The 17600-nt window shown below is 50.8% G+C and overlaps 8 protein-coding genes across 8 annotated transcripts; 2 read left to right on the forward strand and 6 right to left on the reverse strand.

Moving 5' to 3' along the window:
* Positions 1-709: 709 nt before the first annotated feature.
* Positions 710-2068, reverse strand: BDQ94DRAFT_95845 (uncharacterized protein). The gene is made up of 2 exons (XM_026776916.1): positions 1616-2068; positions 710-1522 (listed from the first exon to the last, which is right to left on the reverse strand). Exons 1-2 carry the CDS (start codon positions 1965-1967, stop codon positions 867-869), a joined length of 1008 nt encoding a protein of 335 aa, XP_026621673.1. The 5' UTR covers positions 1968-2068; the 3' UTR covers positions 710-866.
* A 907-nt stretch (positions 2069-2975) lies between these two features.
* Positions 2976-7502, forward strand: BDQ94DRAFT_174520 (P-loop containing nucleoside triphosphate hydrolase protein; the record flags this gene model as incomplete). The annotated part of the gene is made up of 1 exon (XM_026772366.1): positions 2976-7502. The coding sequence occupies one exon, from the start codon at positions 2976-2978 to the stop codon at positions 7500-7502; it is 4527 nt and encodes a 1508-aa protein (XP_026621674.1).
* BDQ94DRAFT_151702 (putative short-chain dehydrogenase/oxidoreductase) lies at positions 7410-9647 on the forward strand. Its single transcript, XM_026767800.1, has 2 exons — positions 7410-8263; positions 8339-9647. Exons 1-2 carry the CDS (start codon positions 8066-8068, stop codon positions 8945-8947), a joined length of 807 nt encoding a protein of 268 aa, XP_026621675.1. The 5' UTR covers positions 7410-8065; the 3' UTR covers positions 8948-9647.
* On the reverse strand, positions 9054-10241 carry BDQ94DRAFT_95864 (uncharacterized protein). The gene has a single exon (XM_026776917.1). The coding sequence runs from the start codon at positions 10178-10180 to the stop codon at positions 9104-9106; it is 1077 nt and encodes a 358-aa protein (XP_026621676.1). The 5' UTR covers positions 10181-10241; the 3' UTR covers positions 9054-9103.
* A 217-nt stretch (positions 10242-10458) lies between these two features.
* BDQ94DRAFT_183322 (sugar phosphate isomerase/epimerase family protein) lies at positions 10459-11460 on the reverse strand (the record flags this gene model as incomplete). Its single annotated transcript, XM_026774379.1, has 1 exon — positions 10459-11460. One exon carries the CDS (start codon positions 11458-11460, stop codon positions 10459-10461), a length of 1002 nt encoding a protein of 333 aa, XP_026621677.1.
* Positions 11461-12058: 598 nt separating this feature from the next.
* On the reverse strand, positions 12059-12556 carry BDQ94DRAFT_174524 (uncharacterized protein; the record flags this gene model as incomplete). The annotated part of the gene is made up of 1 exon (XM_026772367.1): positions 12059-12556. The coding sequence occupies one exon, from the start codon at positions 12554-12556 to the stop codon at positions 12059-12061; it is 498 nt and encodes a 165-aa protein (XP_026621678.1).
* Positions 12557-13088: 532 nt separating this feature from the next.
* BDQ94DRAFT_183323 (MBL fold metallo-hydrolase) lies at positions 13089-13958 on the reverse strand (the record flags this gene model as incomplete). Its single annotated transcript, XM_026774380.1, has 1 exon — positions 13089-13958. The coding sequence occupies one exon, from the start codon at positions 13956-13958 to the stop codon at positions 13089-13091; it is 870 nt and encodes a 289-aa protein (XP_026621679.1).
* Positions 13959-15679: 1721 nt separating this feature from the next.
* Positions 15680-17505, reverse strand: BDQ94DRAFT_162627 (CocE/NonD family hydrolase; the record flags this gene model as incomplete). Its single annotated transcript, XM_026769585.1, has 2 exons — positions 15680-15817; positions 15877-17505. The coding sequence occupies 2 exons, from the start codon at positions 17503-17505 to the stop codon at positions 15680-15682; spliced, it is 1767 nt and encodes a 588-aa protein (XP_026621680.1).
* Positions 17506-17600: the final 95 nt, after the last annotated feature.

Consider the following 17600-nt stretch of genomic DNA (forward strand, 5'->3'; position numbering starts at 1 on the left):
TTGAGGCGATCATCAAAATACCGCCTTGTTAGCAAGACACTAGAACCGGGATGATTGCCATCCAGTCAGCTCATGCCATGGCAGAGTACAAAGTAGCTTGTTGCCCGCCCGTCCGCCCGCCCCACAGACCTGAATGATGCCTGAGCAATTCGGTGCCCAGATGAACTGCAAGAGGCATTAAGAGTAGGCAGGTCCTCACGACAAGATGGCACTCCTCGCTGCTAATTGGCGGGTTGCATAACCTCACGCTGTGCGACCTGGGTGGGTGGAAACGGACCCGTTCCTTGCACGATCTCTTCCACTCACCGATGGCGGCGTTTGATCGGTGGCTTCGGCCCCACCCGTGACATGCTGGCTCAACAACCTTTCTTGTACAAAGTAGGTTATAAGTGAGCCGCGAGTGACCAACTATGATTCTGATAAGCTGGGTTCAAGGCCGATACCTCCAGGGGAAGTATGGTGAGACCATGAGCCAAGGACAAGGCTCTGGCCGTGGTTCAGTTTGGTCGGATAGGAAAATTGTGCCTGCAGACGTCATTTGGGCTGATGCAGGTGCCACCAGCTGCGAAGTGCCTCTACATAATCTCCTTCGATCAAAGGGGTGATAAGAGAAGCCATTATGGGAGATGCAGAATAAAGTTGACGACAGAGGAAGAGCGGAATTGCCTGATCCGGAAAGTAACGCACATGACGTCATCACGTGGTCCTTCCTGATCGAGACTACACGTGATTTGAAGATACAACCCTCTTTAACTTCATATTGAAGTCATCAATTCATGCCATCGGAACCATTATTCACACTAGCAATAAATCTAGACATGATTTAGAGTCAACACTCGGCAACAATTATCGCGCCGCACCTTGCATTATATAGCTTCCACCCCGGTGATCCGCTTAAACTGACTCTCCGTATACGTCCAGACAATCTCTCCGATGCCCATTTCTCGCAAGCCTTTCAGAACCTCAATCGCATTATCCGAGCTCTCCCCATCCGAGGTAACAGAATAAACACCCCCTCGCAACTTTCCATCCACGCCCCGCGCAACCACGACACTCTCGGACAGCGGCACCCCGTCGTCCCCATCTCGCGCCGGATACTTCGCACTCGTAGCCACAAAGAGATGTCTCTCTCCGCTCTCTATCACAGGGATACAGACCCAACGGCCGAACAGCAGGAGAGCAAGCCAAACAAGCCACATACGGAGATTATCCACCTCTCTGGTTATCCCGGTTTGTACAGCTCCGGGGTGAGTATTGATGAACGATACGGTTGGAGCTTTCTCAGCTAGGATTTCCAGAGCCATTGTAGTTAATGACGTGATATGCCCGCGGAAAAAGGGGGCAGACACCTTTCTGCCTTCGAAGTCGGTGGTGTCGATGGGGCCTTCGGATCCGGCTGCCCCGACAGTTATGACACGACGGAGGCTGGTGGCTTGTTGGAGGAGAGGGAGGAGGTTTAGGATGAAGCGTATGCGGGCGAAGTAGAGGAGGGAGGTGATCTTGCGAAGTCCTTCGGGTGTTTCTGCAGAATAGATATCAGTCGTACATTCGGAGTACGCTTATGTAGAAGTCATGCTACGGTCCGGGATATATAGTATCCGCTGAGATCACCCACCACTATGTATAGCCGCTATTCCAGGCGTGAGTACCAGAAGATTGAGAGTGCTTTCCTTGGTCTTGATGTTGCGACAGACCTCGTCGACATTGCTGAGCAAGCTTACGTCTGCGGGGACGAAGATATATTCCCCCTCTGGATTCAGGGCTTCACATTCGGCGACGATACGGTTACCTGCGTCTTGTTTGCGACCGACAAAATAGACGCGGGGCCGTGTAGCATGCTTAGCGAATTGCTTAAGGGTTGCTTCGCCAATGCCACTTGTTGCTCCGACAAAGACAGCTACCATGCCCTCGGGAAGGGATGTAGCAATCCGGGCATTGGAGGATTGGATATCGGCGAGGACTACCATTTTGTGGATGTTACAGTGATTTGACAGTGTCAATGAAGCACGACGTTGGTAATTGCAACATGACTATTGAAACTTTATTGCTTATATACCAGTATGTAATCAATGGCATTGTTAGTCCCTTTGCAACTTCATCCTCTCAGCATTGGTAATCCGAACAGGATGCTTATGCCATAGACGCTCGGGTTCAGCCGTATCCGGCACGGATCACGCTTTCCGGGGACCCGGTAGGGCGAGTCGACCCCGGATCATGGAGGTTCTATAAATGCACTTCAGCACGGGCATCAAGCCATTCCTGCCGGACTGAAGACAGAAAGAGTGGCTAGTGTTGCAGTGAAGTATAGACTTGTGTACTCCCAGTGGCATCACTGTGCAACTACTGACTTGGTGGTACCTGCCCGTTCGAGTAACGAAGGCCGATGCTCGGTTTCTCGGGCTTGGCCACGTGCCGGACCGCTTCAGGATTCTTTCGCCGACAAGAAATGGCCCTCCTTACAGCTTCATGCTCGATCAGACAAATTTCATGGTATCTTGGAGGTTGACATATAATGGTTCCTGATAACCTGGATGCCTGGCATGCCGTCGTCATCACCAATCCCTCCACATCCAGCAAATCACAATGGTAGCCCCCACTACATAACTTTGAATTCACAACTTGCCACATGCAGGACTAGCCTCAGCCCTAGTAGCAATCGCAAAATGCCCCCAAATCAGATAAAATTATGAAGTCAAACCTGGTTTGCCTCTACCAACCAGAGACACAATCCTAGCCAAAGTGGGGGGATTGCGCCGAGTGGTACGTCAGCCGGGCAGCCAAATCAAACCCGACCTCCGACTTTAGATCCACTGTAGCGCTTCCGCCGACGCGACGACCACGAGTCGGTCATCCTATATTAATCCTGCAGCCTGCCATCACCGCGCGAGAGACGCTTGGGCGTCTAATCTTCGATTCTTCAACGATGCTCGCTCGGGACACTGCTACCGAGTTCTTCTCGGTAGTCTCACAGCAAGATGACTTCCCAGACGACAAGCGAGGGGCTCCCCCTCGCGGCCAACATTTTCGGATTCGGTGTGGCGGCCCTGGTGGGAGGAAGGGCCTTCATCGCCATCGTGAATCGACTGCGACATCGACAATTGACCCTCGACACAATGTTTCAATCGGATGGGTATGAAGACCGCGATGGAATTGCAACACCAGAATCTATCAAAGAATTTTCCGACAAACCCCAACGCGTCGCGCTTGCAATTGGAACCGGAATTGGTGTCTGGTTATCGTTATCGGAAGCTGTTGTGTTCAGCATTGTGTCTGCTTCCACTGATGATTTCACACGATGGATGCGACTTGGAGCCTGGGGAACCCTGGCCCTCAGTACATGTGCGGTCTGGATGGAAGACGAATGCACGCTTCGGTTCCGACACGGCATTCAAACAAGCATCGGGTGCATCGCCATGATGGTTCTTCTAGTTGCAGATCAGTACCAATGTTATAAGGCATTGGATTTTTCCTTCCTGTCTTGGTTCTTTCTGCTTGGCCAGTCTTGCGCCGCTTTGGGCGCCTGCATTGCTGGAACGTCATTACCTCGTCGACCGGATGTTTTTCACAATGGATCTGTGGTGGACCGCAAAGGATCAGCAACCTTCTTGGACCAGATTCTCTTCGGATGGGTGGGCCAGCTGCTTTCTGCGGGTCAGAAAGATGAGCTGGAGCTTAGCCACCTGCCTGAGCTCGAGTACAACAGCCGTTCACCTCAGCTATTTCACGCTTTTAGCCAACAATGCATGGCTTCTACCTCAAGCCTTTGGAAGGTCCTTTTCCTCAGTCATCGGAAAGCCGTGTTCATTCAACTCCTTTTGACCTTCCTGAATGGGACCATGGCATTCGCGCCCCAGTTTTTCATCTTGGGAATCTTGCAGCGTCTGGAAAACGACCCTGATGATCCTTGGCTATGGCTATTTGTCCTTGGACTGGGCGCTTCGACTATCGTGTCCGCTCTTATTGAAAATTGGAACCTCTATGTCTCGTCCAATCTGATTGCAGTGAGGCTGCAGGAACAGCTATCAACCGTGATCTATGACAAAGCGTTACGTTGTCGTGCAGTGAACAATGTCGGGACGGATTCGCAGAGTGCCAGTACCACCAGCCCATCTAGTCAGGGTACCATGAACTTGGTCGCTGTGGATGCAAAGAAAGTGGCTGACTTTTCAGCGGTTGGCTTTCATCTTTACGAGGCACCGCTGAAACTCATTATTGCGGCTATTTCGATTGGCCGGTTGCTTGGACCGCAGTGCCTACTGGTTGGTGGCTTAGTACTTTTTCTTGTATCTGCTGGAAACTTTTACTCAGTCAGCCAGTTTTCGAAGCAACAAAGAGGTCTTTTAAGGTCTCGTGACAGCAAGATGGGAGTCATCAATGAGGTTCTCCAGGGTATCCGCCAAGTCAAATTATCCGCTCTGGAGGAAAAATGGGAAAACCGCATCAACGACTCAAGAGGGAAGGAGCTGCACAGCCAGTGGCAAGTTTACAAGTGGGAGCTTCTCATGTTCGTTGCCTATAATATCACCCCGGTTGCTGTTTCTGCCGCTTGCTTAGGTACATATGCCCTTTTACATGGGGACATGCCGGCGTCTCTCGCTTTCACCTCGGTCTCGCTCCTTGGTGCACTTGAAACGCCGCTTGCAGTTCTCCCTCAAATCCTGTTGAACGCGACGGGGGCTCAAATCAGCCTGCGACGAATTGAACGTTTCCTTCGAACTCCAGACAGGGATGTCGATATTGCGCCCGCTGATGGGGTTGTGCTGGACCAGGCCACAATCTGCTGGAACGAAAATCAATACACTAAATGCTTCACCTTGAAAGACATGTCTCTAACCTTCCCATCCGGCGCTTTGAGTATCATTACGGGGCCGTCTGGCTCCGGCAAAAGTCTCGTTCTTGCAGCAATTCTTGGTGAATGCGAGTTTCTGCAAGGTTGTGTACGACGGTCCCCAAGCCTGGCGGTTGCCTATGTTGCTCAGGAGCCGTGCTTGAAAGATGGAACGATCAGGGACAACATCCTTTATGGCCTGCCGTTTCAGCAGGAGCGCTACCGCCGCGTTGTTTTCGCCTGCTCCCTTGACAGCGACATAAATAGTCTGGTACTGAAAGATGACACTCAAATGGACGACCAAGGGAGCAATCTCAGCGGTGGCCAGAAATGGCGTATCTCTCTTGCACGCGCGCTCTATTCTGATGCCGAGATAATCGTGCTGGATGATATTTTCAGCTCCATTGATTCTCATACGGCGCAGCATCTATATCAGTATGCTCTGACGGGGAGTCTCGCCGAGGGGCGCACACGTATACTGGCCACTTATCACCTGGAACTGTGCTTACCAAGAGCTGAATACGTTGTTGCCCTTGACGCCAATGGACTGCAGTATGCTGGCCCCAGACAAAACCTGAGGGATATGGGCATATTCAAGCATATGGCCCAGGCTGCAGCAGGAGTGGAGAGGGCTTCTCACGTAAAGAAAGGCTCTGTGGTGTCGAATGTTCCGTCTTCAGAAAATTGGATCGGAACGCTATTGCCCAGTGAGCAAGAGCAACTAGAAGACTCAGCAGGGCAAGATGGCTTGGTTGGTGAGGCCAATACACGAGACCGTAAATGGCGAAATCGCCAGCGAATTTTCCGTTTGACTGACGCCAAGTATCGTTGCTTGCTTGTTTTGTTCTTGCATCTGAGCTATGGCGGACTAGCAGTTGGTCGAGGTCTGTGGATGATGATCTGGAGTAACAGCACGAACAAGACCAGGTACACAGAAGACATGAATATGAAAGGAACTGAGTCCACGGGAGTGAACATTACGTGGTTTCTATCTATCTACCTATTATTGTCGATCTGTTCATGCATCGTTGCGATCAGTCGGAGCTTCTTGGCAGTGCGCATTACCTTAAAAATGTCACGAAGGCTGTTTGAAAGATTTCTCTCTTCGATACTACGCGCTCCCCTGCAATGGCTCGACCAGATACCAGCTGGCAACATTCTAAACAACTTCTCCGCCGACTTTAGCTTGATCGACTCGCGCCTTGGATATGATCTCAACTACGCACTGGGTGTTGTGTTTGATCTCTTATCCATCGTGTTGGCTGCCTCCCTGGTGAATGTCTGGCTGAATCTCCTCTCCGCCTGTTCACTCTTATTGGCGTTTTACTACGGGAAATTATTTATTAGGAAAATTCGTGCCATCAAGGAACTCGAAAGTACCATGCGAAGCCCAGTACTTCACCATCTGTGTGCAACCATGGACGGGATAATGACCGTTCGCGCCTACCGTCAAGAGGAGACCTACCGAGAGGAAATGTTTGGCAAGATTGACCGGCATTGCCGAGCATCCTGGTGTCTCTGGCTGCTTACACGTTGGATCGCCGTCCGCGCAAGCACCATTGGCGCCGCTTTTACCACCGCAGCCTCTATACTCGTGCTGTCTTCCAACGACATCACGGCGTCGACTGCTGGATTTGCCATCACATTCATCATGCGGTATAGTGGCGTTATGTCGCAGGTAATCAGGCAATACGCAAACCTCGAGATATCTCTTAACAGTGTTGAACGTGTTTCGTGGTCTCTCGACATCCCTGCAGAGAAATATGAATCCACCGACCCGATGCCAGAGTCGTGGCCCGCGGACGGCCAACTGGACGTATCAGACTTGACCGTCTGTTATTCGCCCGATTTGCCACCTGTTCTCTCCGATCTATCCTTTTCCATCCCGCCAAATACCAGAGTCGGAGTGGTCGGTCGTACCGGTGCAGGCAAGTCCTCGCTGGCAATGGCGCTATTCCGCTTCCTTGAAGCTCAGCAAGGAAGTATTCATGTGGCGGGGGTGGACATTTCGACCGTTCCGCTTCGCCAGCTACGGACGCGCCTGGCAATCGTACCACAAGACCCGATCTTGTTTTCCGGCACAATACGGTCTAATCTCGATCCGTTCAATGAGCACTCAGAACAAGAGCTCTTGTCTGCTTTGCGACGCGTGCACTGGACTATTCCTGATGCTGACCGTGACGAAAATCATCCTGGATCGCCTTTAATAAAACTAGATGAGGATGAAGAACCCACAGAGAACCCCTTTGACTCTCTGGAACTCCAACACCAGCACCCTCCAAGCATTCTAAACACTGCAGTCACCGAAAGAGGCGCGAACTTCTCCCAAGGTCAAAGACAGTGTCTCTGCCTCGCCCGGGCCATCCTCCGCCGGCCCAAAATCCTTGCTCTAGACGAGGCAACCTCAGCCATCGACAAGCCCACAGACGCAGTAATCCAGAAATCCATCCGGGCTGAGTTTGGGCACAATGAATCTACACTATTAGTCATCGCCCATCGCATTAGCACTATCGTCGACTTTGATCGTGTGCTTGTGCTAGACGCCGGTCGGGCCATCGAGTACGGCACACCTCGGGAACTGATAGCGAATCGGAATGGAGTCTTTCGCAGCCTAGTTGAGAGCAGCGTTGAGAGAGACGAGTTGTTGGAGACTATGCATGCTGCCGGTCCGTGAACTTGACACGGTCCTAGCCCCAAGTCACTACATCGATAAGGAGGAATCCAACCAACCCCGATCTTCAGGGGCTAGTGAAAGCCGTTAGCCCGCACGCATCCTCTCGGAGATACCTACGCAGCTGAGACCTACCTTGCGAAAAGATGATCTCGATGCTGAATCGCCGAATACTGCTTAGAGTCCGCTGGGCGAAGGTGACAGAAATCCCTCAACCTCGATCTAACACGTCACAGTATAGAGCCCGATGTTTAATAATCCCTTTCTTACAAATCCGGTGATTCCGGATGCTTCTTTCGCCTTCAAGTCTGGGGGATGATCCCAGGGTTGTCGCGAAAAAGCAGCGAAAACCCAGATGGCTTTCCTAATGCGGCCTAGTCTCCGCGAGGGTGCCTCGCCAAGAGTGGGATCGCATCGGGCTTAGTCTCCGCGGGTGGGACGTCATTCAGCTGCATAGATTGAAGATAAATACCGGCCATTCTGCCTCTGTTTCAGGCTCAATTCTCACTTATCTACCTGTATAATAATCACATACGCTTGTCCGTATATACACACAATCAATCATCATGTCGTTTCCCTATAAGAAAGTCCTCATCATCGGTGCCACCTCCGGCATCGGCAAGGCGCTCGCCACCAAGGTGATCGAGAACGGCACCCAGCTTGTCATTGCCGGCAGAAGAAAGGAGAACCTGGATGAGTTCGTCCAGAAATACGGCAGCGACAAGGTCGCATCCAAGGTCTTTGACGTGATGCAGCTGGACCAGGTACGCGCCCCCCCTCTTTCCCCCTGTACCCTCCATATCACACCCACACCCTACTCACGTACTATTACTACATAGATCCCCCAGTTCGCCACCGAAATCACCACCGCCCACCCCGACCTGGACTGCATCTTCATCAACTCCGGCATCCAGCGCCCCTTTGACTTCTCCAAGCCCAACTCCGTCGATCTCACCACCTTCGACACCGAGCTCATCACCAACTACACCTCCGCCGTCTACCTCACCAAGGCCTTCCTCCCCCACCTGCAGTCCCTCCCCACCCAGACCGCCCTCGCCTACACCACCTCCCAAATGGCCCTCGTGCCCATGATGCGCTGCCCCAACTACGGCGCCTCCAAGGCCGCCCTGCACCACTTCATCCTTGCTCTGCGCACGCAGGTCGCTGAGGGCCCCGGCAACGTCAAGGTGCTGGAAATCTACCCTCCCGCTGTCCAGACCGAGCTGCACGATCCCAAGCACCAGCCTGATCTGAAGAACGGACACTTGATCGGCATGCCGTTGGATGAGTTTGTCGGTGAGGTGTGGCGCAGATTGCAGGCTGGTGAGGATCAGATTGCTGTGGGTTCGGCGAACGATATCTATGAGGCCTTTGAGACGAAGAGGCAGAGTATGTATGCGGAAATGACGGCGATGTTGAACGGATTGTTGAAGCAGTTCTTGGTGTAATTGGGATGAATCTTTCTTTTAGGGTTTGTTAGACGGGCGCAGAATGCATAGACAGAATGGATATAGACTTACCATGATTATATTACATCGATGCCATGGGCAAACATTTGCAAATAGAAAGAAAGAAAGAAAGTAGCACAGTGTAGTGTAGTGTGATTAGTACCCCGCATACCCAGCAACAGAAGGATACGGCACGCCCTGCACCGCCCTTCCTCTACACGCGGCAAGAATCAACCCCCCAAATTCCGAGATCCCATGAACCATGCCACTTTCCAACATGCCCGAATACTGATGCAACGAGACCATCGCATCCAGCGACTCCCCACTCGCATCCCCATCAACATCAACATCGCGATCCCACAACCCAGTCCTCATATCAAACGGCAACGAATCCACGAACGGCGTGCGGACGGAATAATTCCGCATCTTGAGCGAGTACACGCTCCGCAGCATGAATCCCACGATGATCGTCCTCCGCACACTCTCAGCGAACAGCCACGCTCTGCGCGGGCTCAAACTGCCCGGTAATTGGATGGGGGCTTGTTGCCAGAGTTTCTGGCCGAGGTTGTAGAGCATAGTGCTGATTGATTCGGAATAGGATTGAGATGTGTCTGTATCGGAAAGAACGAGCATGCATTGCGTGAGGAGGAGGGCCTGCGCGGTGGCTAGCATTTCCTCAAAGCTGGTGGTGTGGTTGAGGGTGCGGAGGAGGGAGGAGGATTTCTGTTTCAGGAGGGGGATGATGGTTTTGTTTGTGCTGGTGGAGTGTAGTTTACACAGGGCGTGAATGTCCCTGATAGGTAACGGGGGAGAAGATGGACTGGGCCATAGGTCTGGATGGATGAAGTGGGTTTTCATGTTCAGGGCGAAGGTGGATGGGTATGCGCGCATGCCTGAGACTAGGTATGCGATGATGGGTTGGGAGTAACCCTTTGTGATTTCTAAGGGGAGGGAAAGAGGGATGGAGTGTGTTGTTGTTAGTTGGTAATGTTGTCTTGGCTTCTTGTGAGGAAGTTTCGGTGAGAGCGTCGACCTGGTAGTGATTGTTGTTGTAGTAGCTGTTGAGTCTGTGCCGGAGCCCACGGTTAATGGGACGTTGATGTATTCGCAGTCTATCTTCCGGGTTTGGCACCGGGTGCAGCGCGGCCAGCGCTGGTCACAGCGGCGTTTGCCGCGTGCGCAGGCTTGGCATGACCGGCGGAGAGTCGGTGGCCTGGGAATATCGGGGGCCATTTCGAGATCTGATAGGGAGGAGCAGTGAGATTGAATGGAGGCAATAGGCGGGTCAGATGTGCATTAGTTGGGGGATGATGGGATGGGGGACGTTGGAGTCGTTCGCCGATGGCAAACCATCGGGCGAGTCACGTGTGTGTAGGTTTCGGGGATAGTTGCCCGTTGGGGACTACGGGAGGGGTCTGGACCTCGGGTATTGGGGTGTTTCACGGCAGTTTTATTGCTAGTTCAGGAACCGGCTATCTAAAATGATGAATGGTGCATGAACTATCGGATGCTTATATTTTAGAGGGTGTGGGGGATCGGAGGCGGTCTTGCAGTGTTTCCCACGACTTTCTTGCTCTTTTACCAGCATCCTGGGGATTGAACTCCGCGTTGCGCATCCGTCTGTCAAATACCTCCATGGAGATCCAGCCGGTGTACCCCTTGTCGACTACCCATGCCTTGACAATTTCTAGCACGGGCATATAGCCGCCTAGCTCGGTTTCAAATGGGAATGGCCTGGCGTGTTTGGACCAGGTGAACTGTGGCGCTTCGCCCTCTAGATACCACGGATGTGCCTCTGAGAAGGGTGGGTCGAAGAGCTCGCCGTCCGACAGTTGGACGTAAAAGATCTTTTCAAGCGGGCATTGCTTGAGGAAGCGCTCAAGCGAGGCAGTCAAATCTCTATCAGCTGTCGGATACTTTCCGGATGTCTCGAATGGGCTCGCCCAAAGCTTGGTGACTTCGTGGAAAGTGTCCATGCAGAGACCAAAGTTCTTGCGATCAACAGCCTCGACAATCTCAAAGGCTGTGTCCCAGGTCGAGCAGTATGTACCCCAGGAGAGTGGCTCATATGCGACCGAGACAACGGGTTCCTCAGCGCTCGCCAAATCCGCCAATTTCTGCAAATCCGACACAATGATGTTCTTGTCTGTGCTGGCATCATGGCTGTAGTTGGACGGCACTTGCAGATAGGTCGCATGCAGCTTGCGCGCAATGTCGATCCAATGCTTGGCGGTGGCCATTCGTTCATCTAATGAGGTGCGGTTTCCTTCGAAGTTCTCGAATGCAGCCAGCGATAGAATCTCGATGCTGAGGTCGTCACAAAGGTTCTTTATCTTTCCGGCTGCGTCTAGCATTGGTACACCTAGGGCGTCTGAGTACCTCTTGAGGTCGGAGTAGACGACTTCGACAGCGGTAAAGCCATGTTGTGAGGCGACACGGATCTTTTGGTCCAGTGTGTGCGAAGGATGCTGGCCCAAGGAGAGGGTGCCAATTGCTTGTTTATTCGATAGCATTGTGTGCTTGCTGTGAGTATGATCAAAAAGAATGATTATTGCTAATGAGCAGAGAGTGGTGGGATGGAATTGATCATTTATAGAGAAATCCCGACCCCCGCATTTGTCGGGATTCAATTTCCGGCCGGAATTGTTCCTGCGTATTTCATGGAAGTTGCCCTCCCAGCAAATTCATTCTATCAGCTTCCGTTACTATAGCGATGATTGTCTGTATAATCCACCTGACTCATACTGCGAAGCATCAAACCTTGGTCATTTTCCAGCTCCCGACTTTCAATTGGAGGGCCCCTCCCCATGGCCCCGGGTAAGAAATACCGAAAATCAGTGAATCGTTTTCCAGGGGGATTTGACGGATAGTATATTACACTGTGACTCTCCTCCAATGACATCGCTCTTGAAGTACTACAAGAACTGCCTGCATTGCCTTCTCCGCTGTGAGAATCCATATCACGGTCCCCGCGATTGCTCACATAGCCAACTTTTCAAGCCACGGCCCTGTGCCATCTCATGGTAATCGTTGAAGAGGGGTCATATGAGAGGCACAATGTGGTATTCATTATGATCAAGAATCAATGTTATAGCTAAGACATCATAATTCCTACAACCCGAACCTAGCAAGCCTCTCCTGCCCCTTATCCGTAAACAAAAGCAACCCATTCCAGTATCCAACAAACCAAATCATAGGATACCGCCAATGGAACCACATCGGATGCTCACTCGCTCCAAACCATCCAAAATGCCTATCCAGGCTATAGCAGAGATAGTTACAAGCACTGAAGACCAATAATGACAAGATCCCCGTGAAATGAGCCGCCTTCTTTCCGTAATGGTGATCCACAATAAAGACATTTGTCAGACTGCCCATGGCACCGCCCATACCGAGCGGACAGAAGACGAGCGTCCACATGACTTTGTAGAAAAGATCGCGGGTGCCGGTCATGATGAAGATGCCGACGGCGAGGAAGATGATTTCTGCGATGAGGGAATTGAGATAGAAGAGGAGAAATGGGCGGATGTAGATGGTACGGCGTTTTTGGGCTATTGGGAGGTCTTTTTCCGTTGTTATAATGGGCTGGTAGGTGTTTGGGAGGGACATCTTGGGTAGTGAGATTTTGAGTGAATGGGATAATATGCTGTGGAGAGTGCTCTGTGTGATGGACCCGTTCTATCTGCGCCCATAGTTCATTGTTTATATTTCTTATGTCTAACAAGGAGCTTCTGGATGATGTTGCATGTCAGTAACCGAGGTTGGATTATTCTACCTCATGCACGCTCTCACCCTGGTGTTGCTCGGTGTATATCAGGATTACTGATCAGTCCGTCGGCATCGCCCCGTCAGTAAGAGAGGGTATCTTTTCTGCCTGACGATCATCAGCCCTACCCAGGGAGGGGGTATGCCAGACACAGCATTGTTTTGAGGGTAATGTGCAGAGACTGAGACAGACTCTTCTACTTCATGTGCAATCAATAGTCTACAATTGTAGTGGTCCGACCACTTTCTACTATTCTGCTTGAGATGCGTTACTGTTACGAATACAACGATATGGAATCAAACACGTGACTTTCATTGGCGTAAATACTCCAGAAGACCTATGGCCTACACAACAGCCAGATGTTATAACATGTATCTACATTCTTGCCCCCTGATTGTCCGGGAAGGCCGCCATCGCTCCCCGAATGATGGCATGGGGATTGATGCGTCGGGGGTATCTGTTCTTCATTTCCTCCACGACTTCCTTCCAACTAGTAGCCGAGTCAACAACCTCCTCAAAATTCAAGATATACCGCCTAGTCTTCTGTAAATTGAACATCCCATCAACCGTCCCAGCCCTCTTATGCCCGGCAATAACAGTATGTGGCCTAAGAGCTTCGATAATCCTCAGGGCACGAAGCCACTCCCTCCGTTTCTCTCTTGTATTAGCCTCCCCGAAATACTGATGCACATCCCCGTAGACCGCATCGCCCGCAACGACAAGCCGGATACTAGGCACATGCAAGACAGTCGTATTATACGTATCAGAATGTCCGACCTCTACAGCCCGGAACTTATGGCCTTCTATCTCGAAGACGGGTGATTCCATCGCCTCAGCAACCTCAGGTGACTTTGGGATCTGATCCCCTGGAAAGAGAGAAAGCCACGTTCCTTCGAATATCTCCGGCTTAAGTTGTTCCATCATATGCGCGACGGTGCCGGGGGTAGCTAGTGCACGTATATTGGGCCAGTGCTTTCGGAGTACGGTTATGCCGAACCAGTGGTCGCCGTGGCCGTGGGTGATGTAGACATAACGAAGAGATTTTCCTGGGGCGGTTTCTTTAATCCAGGAGACTAGGTCTTCAGTTTGGGCAATAGATATGGGCGTGTCGACGAGGACGGCCTCGGCGTCCCCGTGAATCAGGGTGCAGGAGATTGGGGAGAAAGAACTTTGCTCTCCTGCTCGCTTTACTGCCAGCGGGAGGCGCGAAGAGACGTAGACGTCTGCTTGGAGGATAGAGGACATAGTGTATGACAGGATGGTGGAACGATAGAAACCGTGCTCTTAGTCGGTACTTCATATAGATAATCAATTATACATGTGCTTCTACTTGATTGTTTACTATTCTTCAACCGAGGGATCGAGTTGATTAGTGAACATGGGTCATTGAAGACCATGTAGGGCTGAGGGAGTTGGCCGAAGTGGGTATCTCTGCCACGGAATGTGCTTCCTGACAATTTCGCTGCCGCAGAACGAACGTTTTACATAGATCTTGGCCCACCGGGTTTGAATTCCCATATGATGCTATATATTGTCTTGGAAGGGGTGGGATCCGCATGGTCGTCGCTCGTATGATTCCTTGTTGCCTATTCAATTTTCACACTTGCATAAAGTGGATTCCGAGGACACCGCAAAAGCAACTTCCAAAGCAAGTGAATGAACAGCATGAGCAAATAGAATACTCAACCCAAGTAAACACTAATTTTAGTATTCGATTGGAACTGAGCATGCAAAGATTGCCAAGGCGCATAGGCAAAGATCCAACTAGAAATAGGTCGGGAAGTGGGGTAAATTCTTACTATCCTTACTATCCCAATCCTGTCCTGTTCATCGGCGAAGGAAATGCCTTTAATTCTAGCAATAGGCAGCGTTAATAAGCTCCCAGTCTGCTACTGAATCTCCCACCATTTCTTCAGCAGTTCGAGCTCTGCCAATGTGCTGCGATCCTCTTCCAGATGCCGTCTGGTACTCAATGTCTGGGATCGTGACCATGACCTCGGGAGTCGACGAGGTGGCGTGCGGAGTCCCTCGGGCCCAATCGGCGCATGGGATATTGATATTCAGTAGCATCCAAGGGGCGGAAGACCAAGGAAGGGTCCGATGGAAACTTTCTCATGCAGATAACGTTTAGGCTACCTCATGCAGCTCGGATTATACCGAATATTAACGTTGAACTGGTAAATTTCAGCACGTCTTTCATAGGCCATCGCAGCCCAAATGCACGAGCAAATTTCCTTTTTCAATCCAACGGGACTTCATAATGTATCGTGAACTGTGCATGCGCGATAAACATATATGAATATCATATTCAAGGAATAAAGCAAGACTACTCACTCCCATCATAAATCCTATGTACTTATCAAGCATGGCAATGCTCTCAAAACTGGCTATGGCGGGCTACTTGACCGTGGGTCTGTGTGCACCATTCTATATGCCGTACTCCAAATCGAGAAGTAAGAATCGGCGGGAAAACTTGCAAGACAGGTGAAGGCCCGTCCAGGTCGCGTTTATTGAATCATGACTTATGCTGATGCCGATTAGAGCTCGAAAGTATCCAGCAACCGGACCTTTCTTTCATCTATATTGAATTCTTGCGGGCGACTATCTATATTTGCAAGAAGCGGAATGAATAAATCCTCGGGACAAATAGCAAATTACTTGAAAGTGTTATGATTGATGCTGCGCACTTGAAATGTCGGTGAGGGGGTGTTGATTATTCGACATGGAATGGATGATGATGAGATAATATTTTGAGGACATTGGGATCAATTCTTTTGAACTACTATGTTATTGTAATATACAGAGCGTATTTTCAAACTTAAGGTTACGCTGGCTAGGCTGTGCTGGGCACATCACGTCTTAAATCTTCCTACAGCTACTAAGCCACAATAGAATGAAACTTAGCTCGAAGGTTGACCGTGACATTCTCATAGCTATGGACCAGATAACTTATCCATAAGAAACCTCTATATAAATGGCAAGATGACAGAGCTAGGATACTCCCCGCCACAGTGAATAAAGTGTTTCCCGCGATTGAGCTCCTCCTCCGGACGAGGCTGTGACCAAGTCTTATACTCTGCAATGCTAGGGTACTGACCAGATACCTTTCTCATGGTTAGTATGAATTGGATCTTATCTGATTTGTTGGCTCCGGGTAACTCACCCGCACGCTGATCGTCTCACCAGCCTCAAAATCCACACCCATCGCCCAAATGCCAATCTCAAGTCGAACAATTTCCCCAGGACGAACCTTCTCCTGGCGCGTGTGGGGGTGGAACGGAAATTGTGGGTGAATGCTTTTCTCCGCATCGATTGCACGGTGTGAAGCTCTAAGAATACCATTAGACCCCAAATGAAGGTTTGTGCTGGACTGTTCCTTCTCGGAAATTTCGTCAATCGATTTGACCGGGGTTGCGTGGAATGGGAAATTTAGATGCATCAACGGCTTTCCGTTCTTGTCCTTCTTTCTTAAGATGACGAAAACGGTGAAGTCATCTCGCTCTTCGCAAGACATGTATAAGATCGCCTTAGGTAGACCAATTAGTCTTGCTGGGTTGTCGAAGGTGTATGAGAATTCGGCGAAGCTGGATGAGAGCTCCGAGTCGTAGGAGATTTTCTCGTAAGACCCAACTAACGTTGGGTGGAGTTTCTCCGAAGAGAGGAAGAATTCTCGGTATTCGGTGGTAGGTGATGGGAAGTCCTCGAGGACGATATCATCGATAGCCTCTCGATCGCCGAATTGCAGCGCAGACCAGCGCACCTTAGGGGTCTTCTCCCAGTCATTCTCGACTCCCTTGAGATAGCGATCGAAGAAAACGAAAAGTTCATCCATGGACTCCGGGCAGCTATAGAGTTCGTACCACTCCTGTTTGCTTCCCCAGCGAATCCACTTTTTATCATGTGGAAGCTGTAGCCAGGCTCGAACAGACCCCATAGTGTGAATGGAGCTCACATCTGAGCCTCGGATATAGACTGGACAAAGCACCTTGGTCATGTCTGCTCTCTTATCCTCCCAGAAGGGACTAGACACAGGCGAGCGACGGTACATCTCCTCGAAATCCTCAATGCCGGAGTTGGCCGGTCCGCGAACAATTTCGTTTGTGATTAGATCAAAATTGCTCATAGAGAACCATCCACCGCGGCAAAACTGCTCACGGTAGATATCACCTGAACCCTCCCATGGTGCAATAGCCTTGAGGGACGGCGGCTGTTGAGAAGCAATGAACCATTGAGAGATCGCGAGGGCCGAGTTCCCCGCCATACCGATGCATCCATTGCACCAGTCCATCTTCGCAATGGCTTCAACGACGTCGTATCCATCCTCCGCATCCTGAGAACCCATAACGGTGATGAGACCGTCACTGTTCCCTGCTCCACGTGTGTCAACACTGACAATTGCATACCCACGTGGACACCATGTCGCTGGGTCGAGGCCCTCGAATTTCTCGAGACCACTCAGATCAGAGCGCGGTACGCAGCAGTTCCACGCGCACATGGGCAACATGTCGAGTGCACTGTACTTTTTGCCGTAGAAGGACCAACTTAGTACGGCGGGGACTTTCTCGGTAGAGTCCGCTGGCCGGTAAACGTCGACATAGAGTCTTGCGCCATCACGGACAACGATCTCGACGTCGTGGTCGATGCGAATGTCGCTCTGTATGGGCTTGGCATTGAATCCATTCCATCCCGCCGGAAGAACCTCTGATTTGCCTGGTTGAGGTCTCACGTAGCCGTTTTCACCCTCTTTCGGGGATTTGATACGTTTGTAAGCGACTTGGACTGGTGGAGGCATTTTCAATGTAACACGTGATGTTAGTTTATTGCGTTTAAGGCTTTCAATGATTCTAGCAAATCATACTGCAATTTCTTCACATTTAAGTTGTCTAT

The sequence above is a fragment of the Aspergillus welwitschiae genome (assembly GCF_003344945.1).
Source record: "Aspergillus welwitschiae strain CBS 139.54b unplaced genomic scaffold BDQ94scaffold_43, whole genome shotgun sequence".
NCBI classification, from domain to species: domain Eukaryota; kingdom Fungi; phylum Ascomycota; class Eurotiomycetes; order Eurotiales; family Aspergillaceae; genus Aspergillus; species Aspergillus welwitschiae.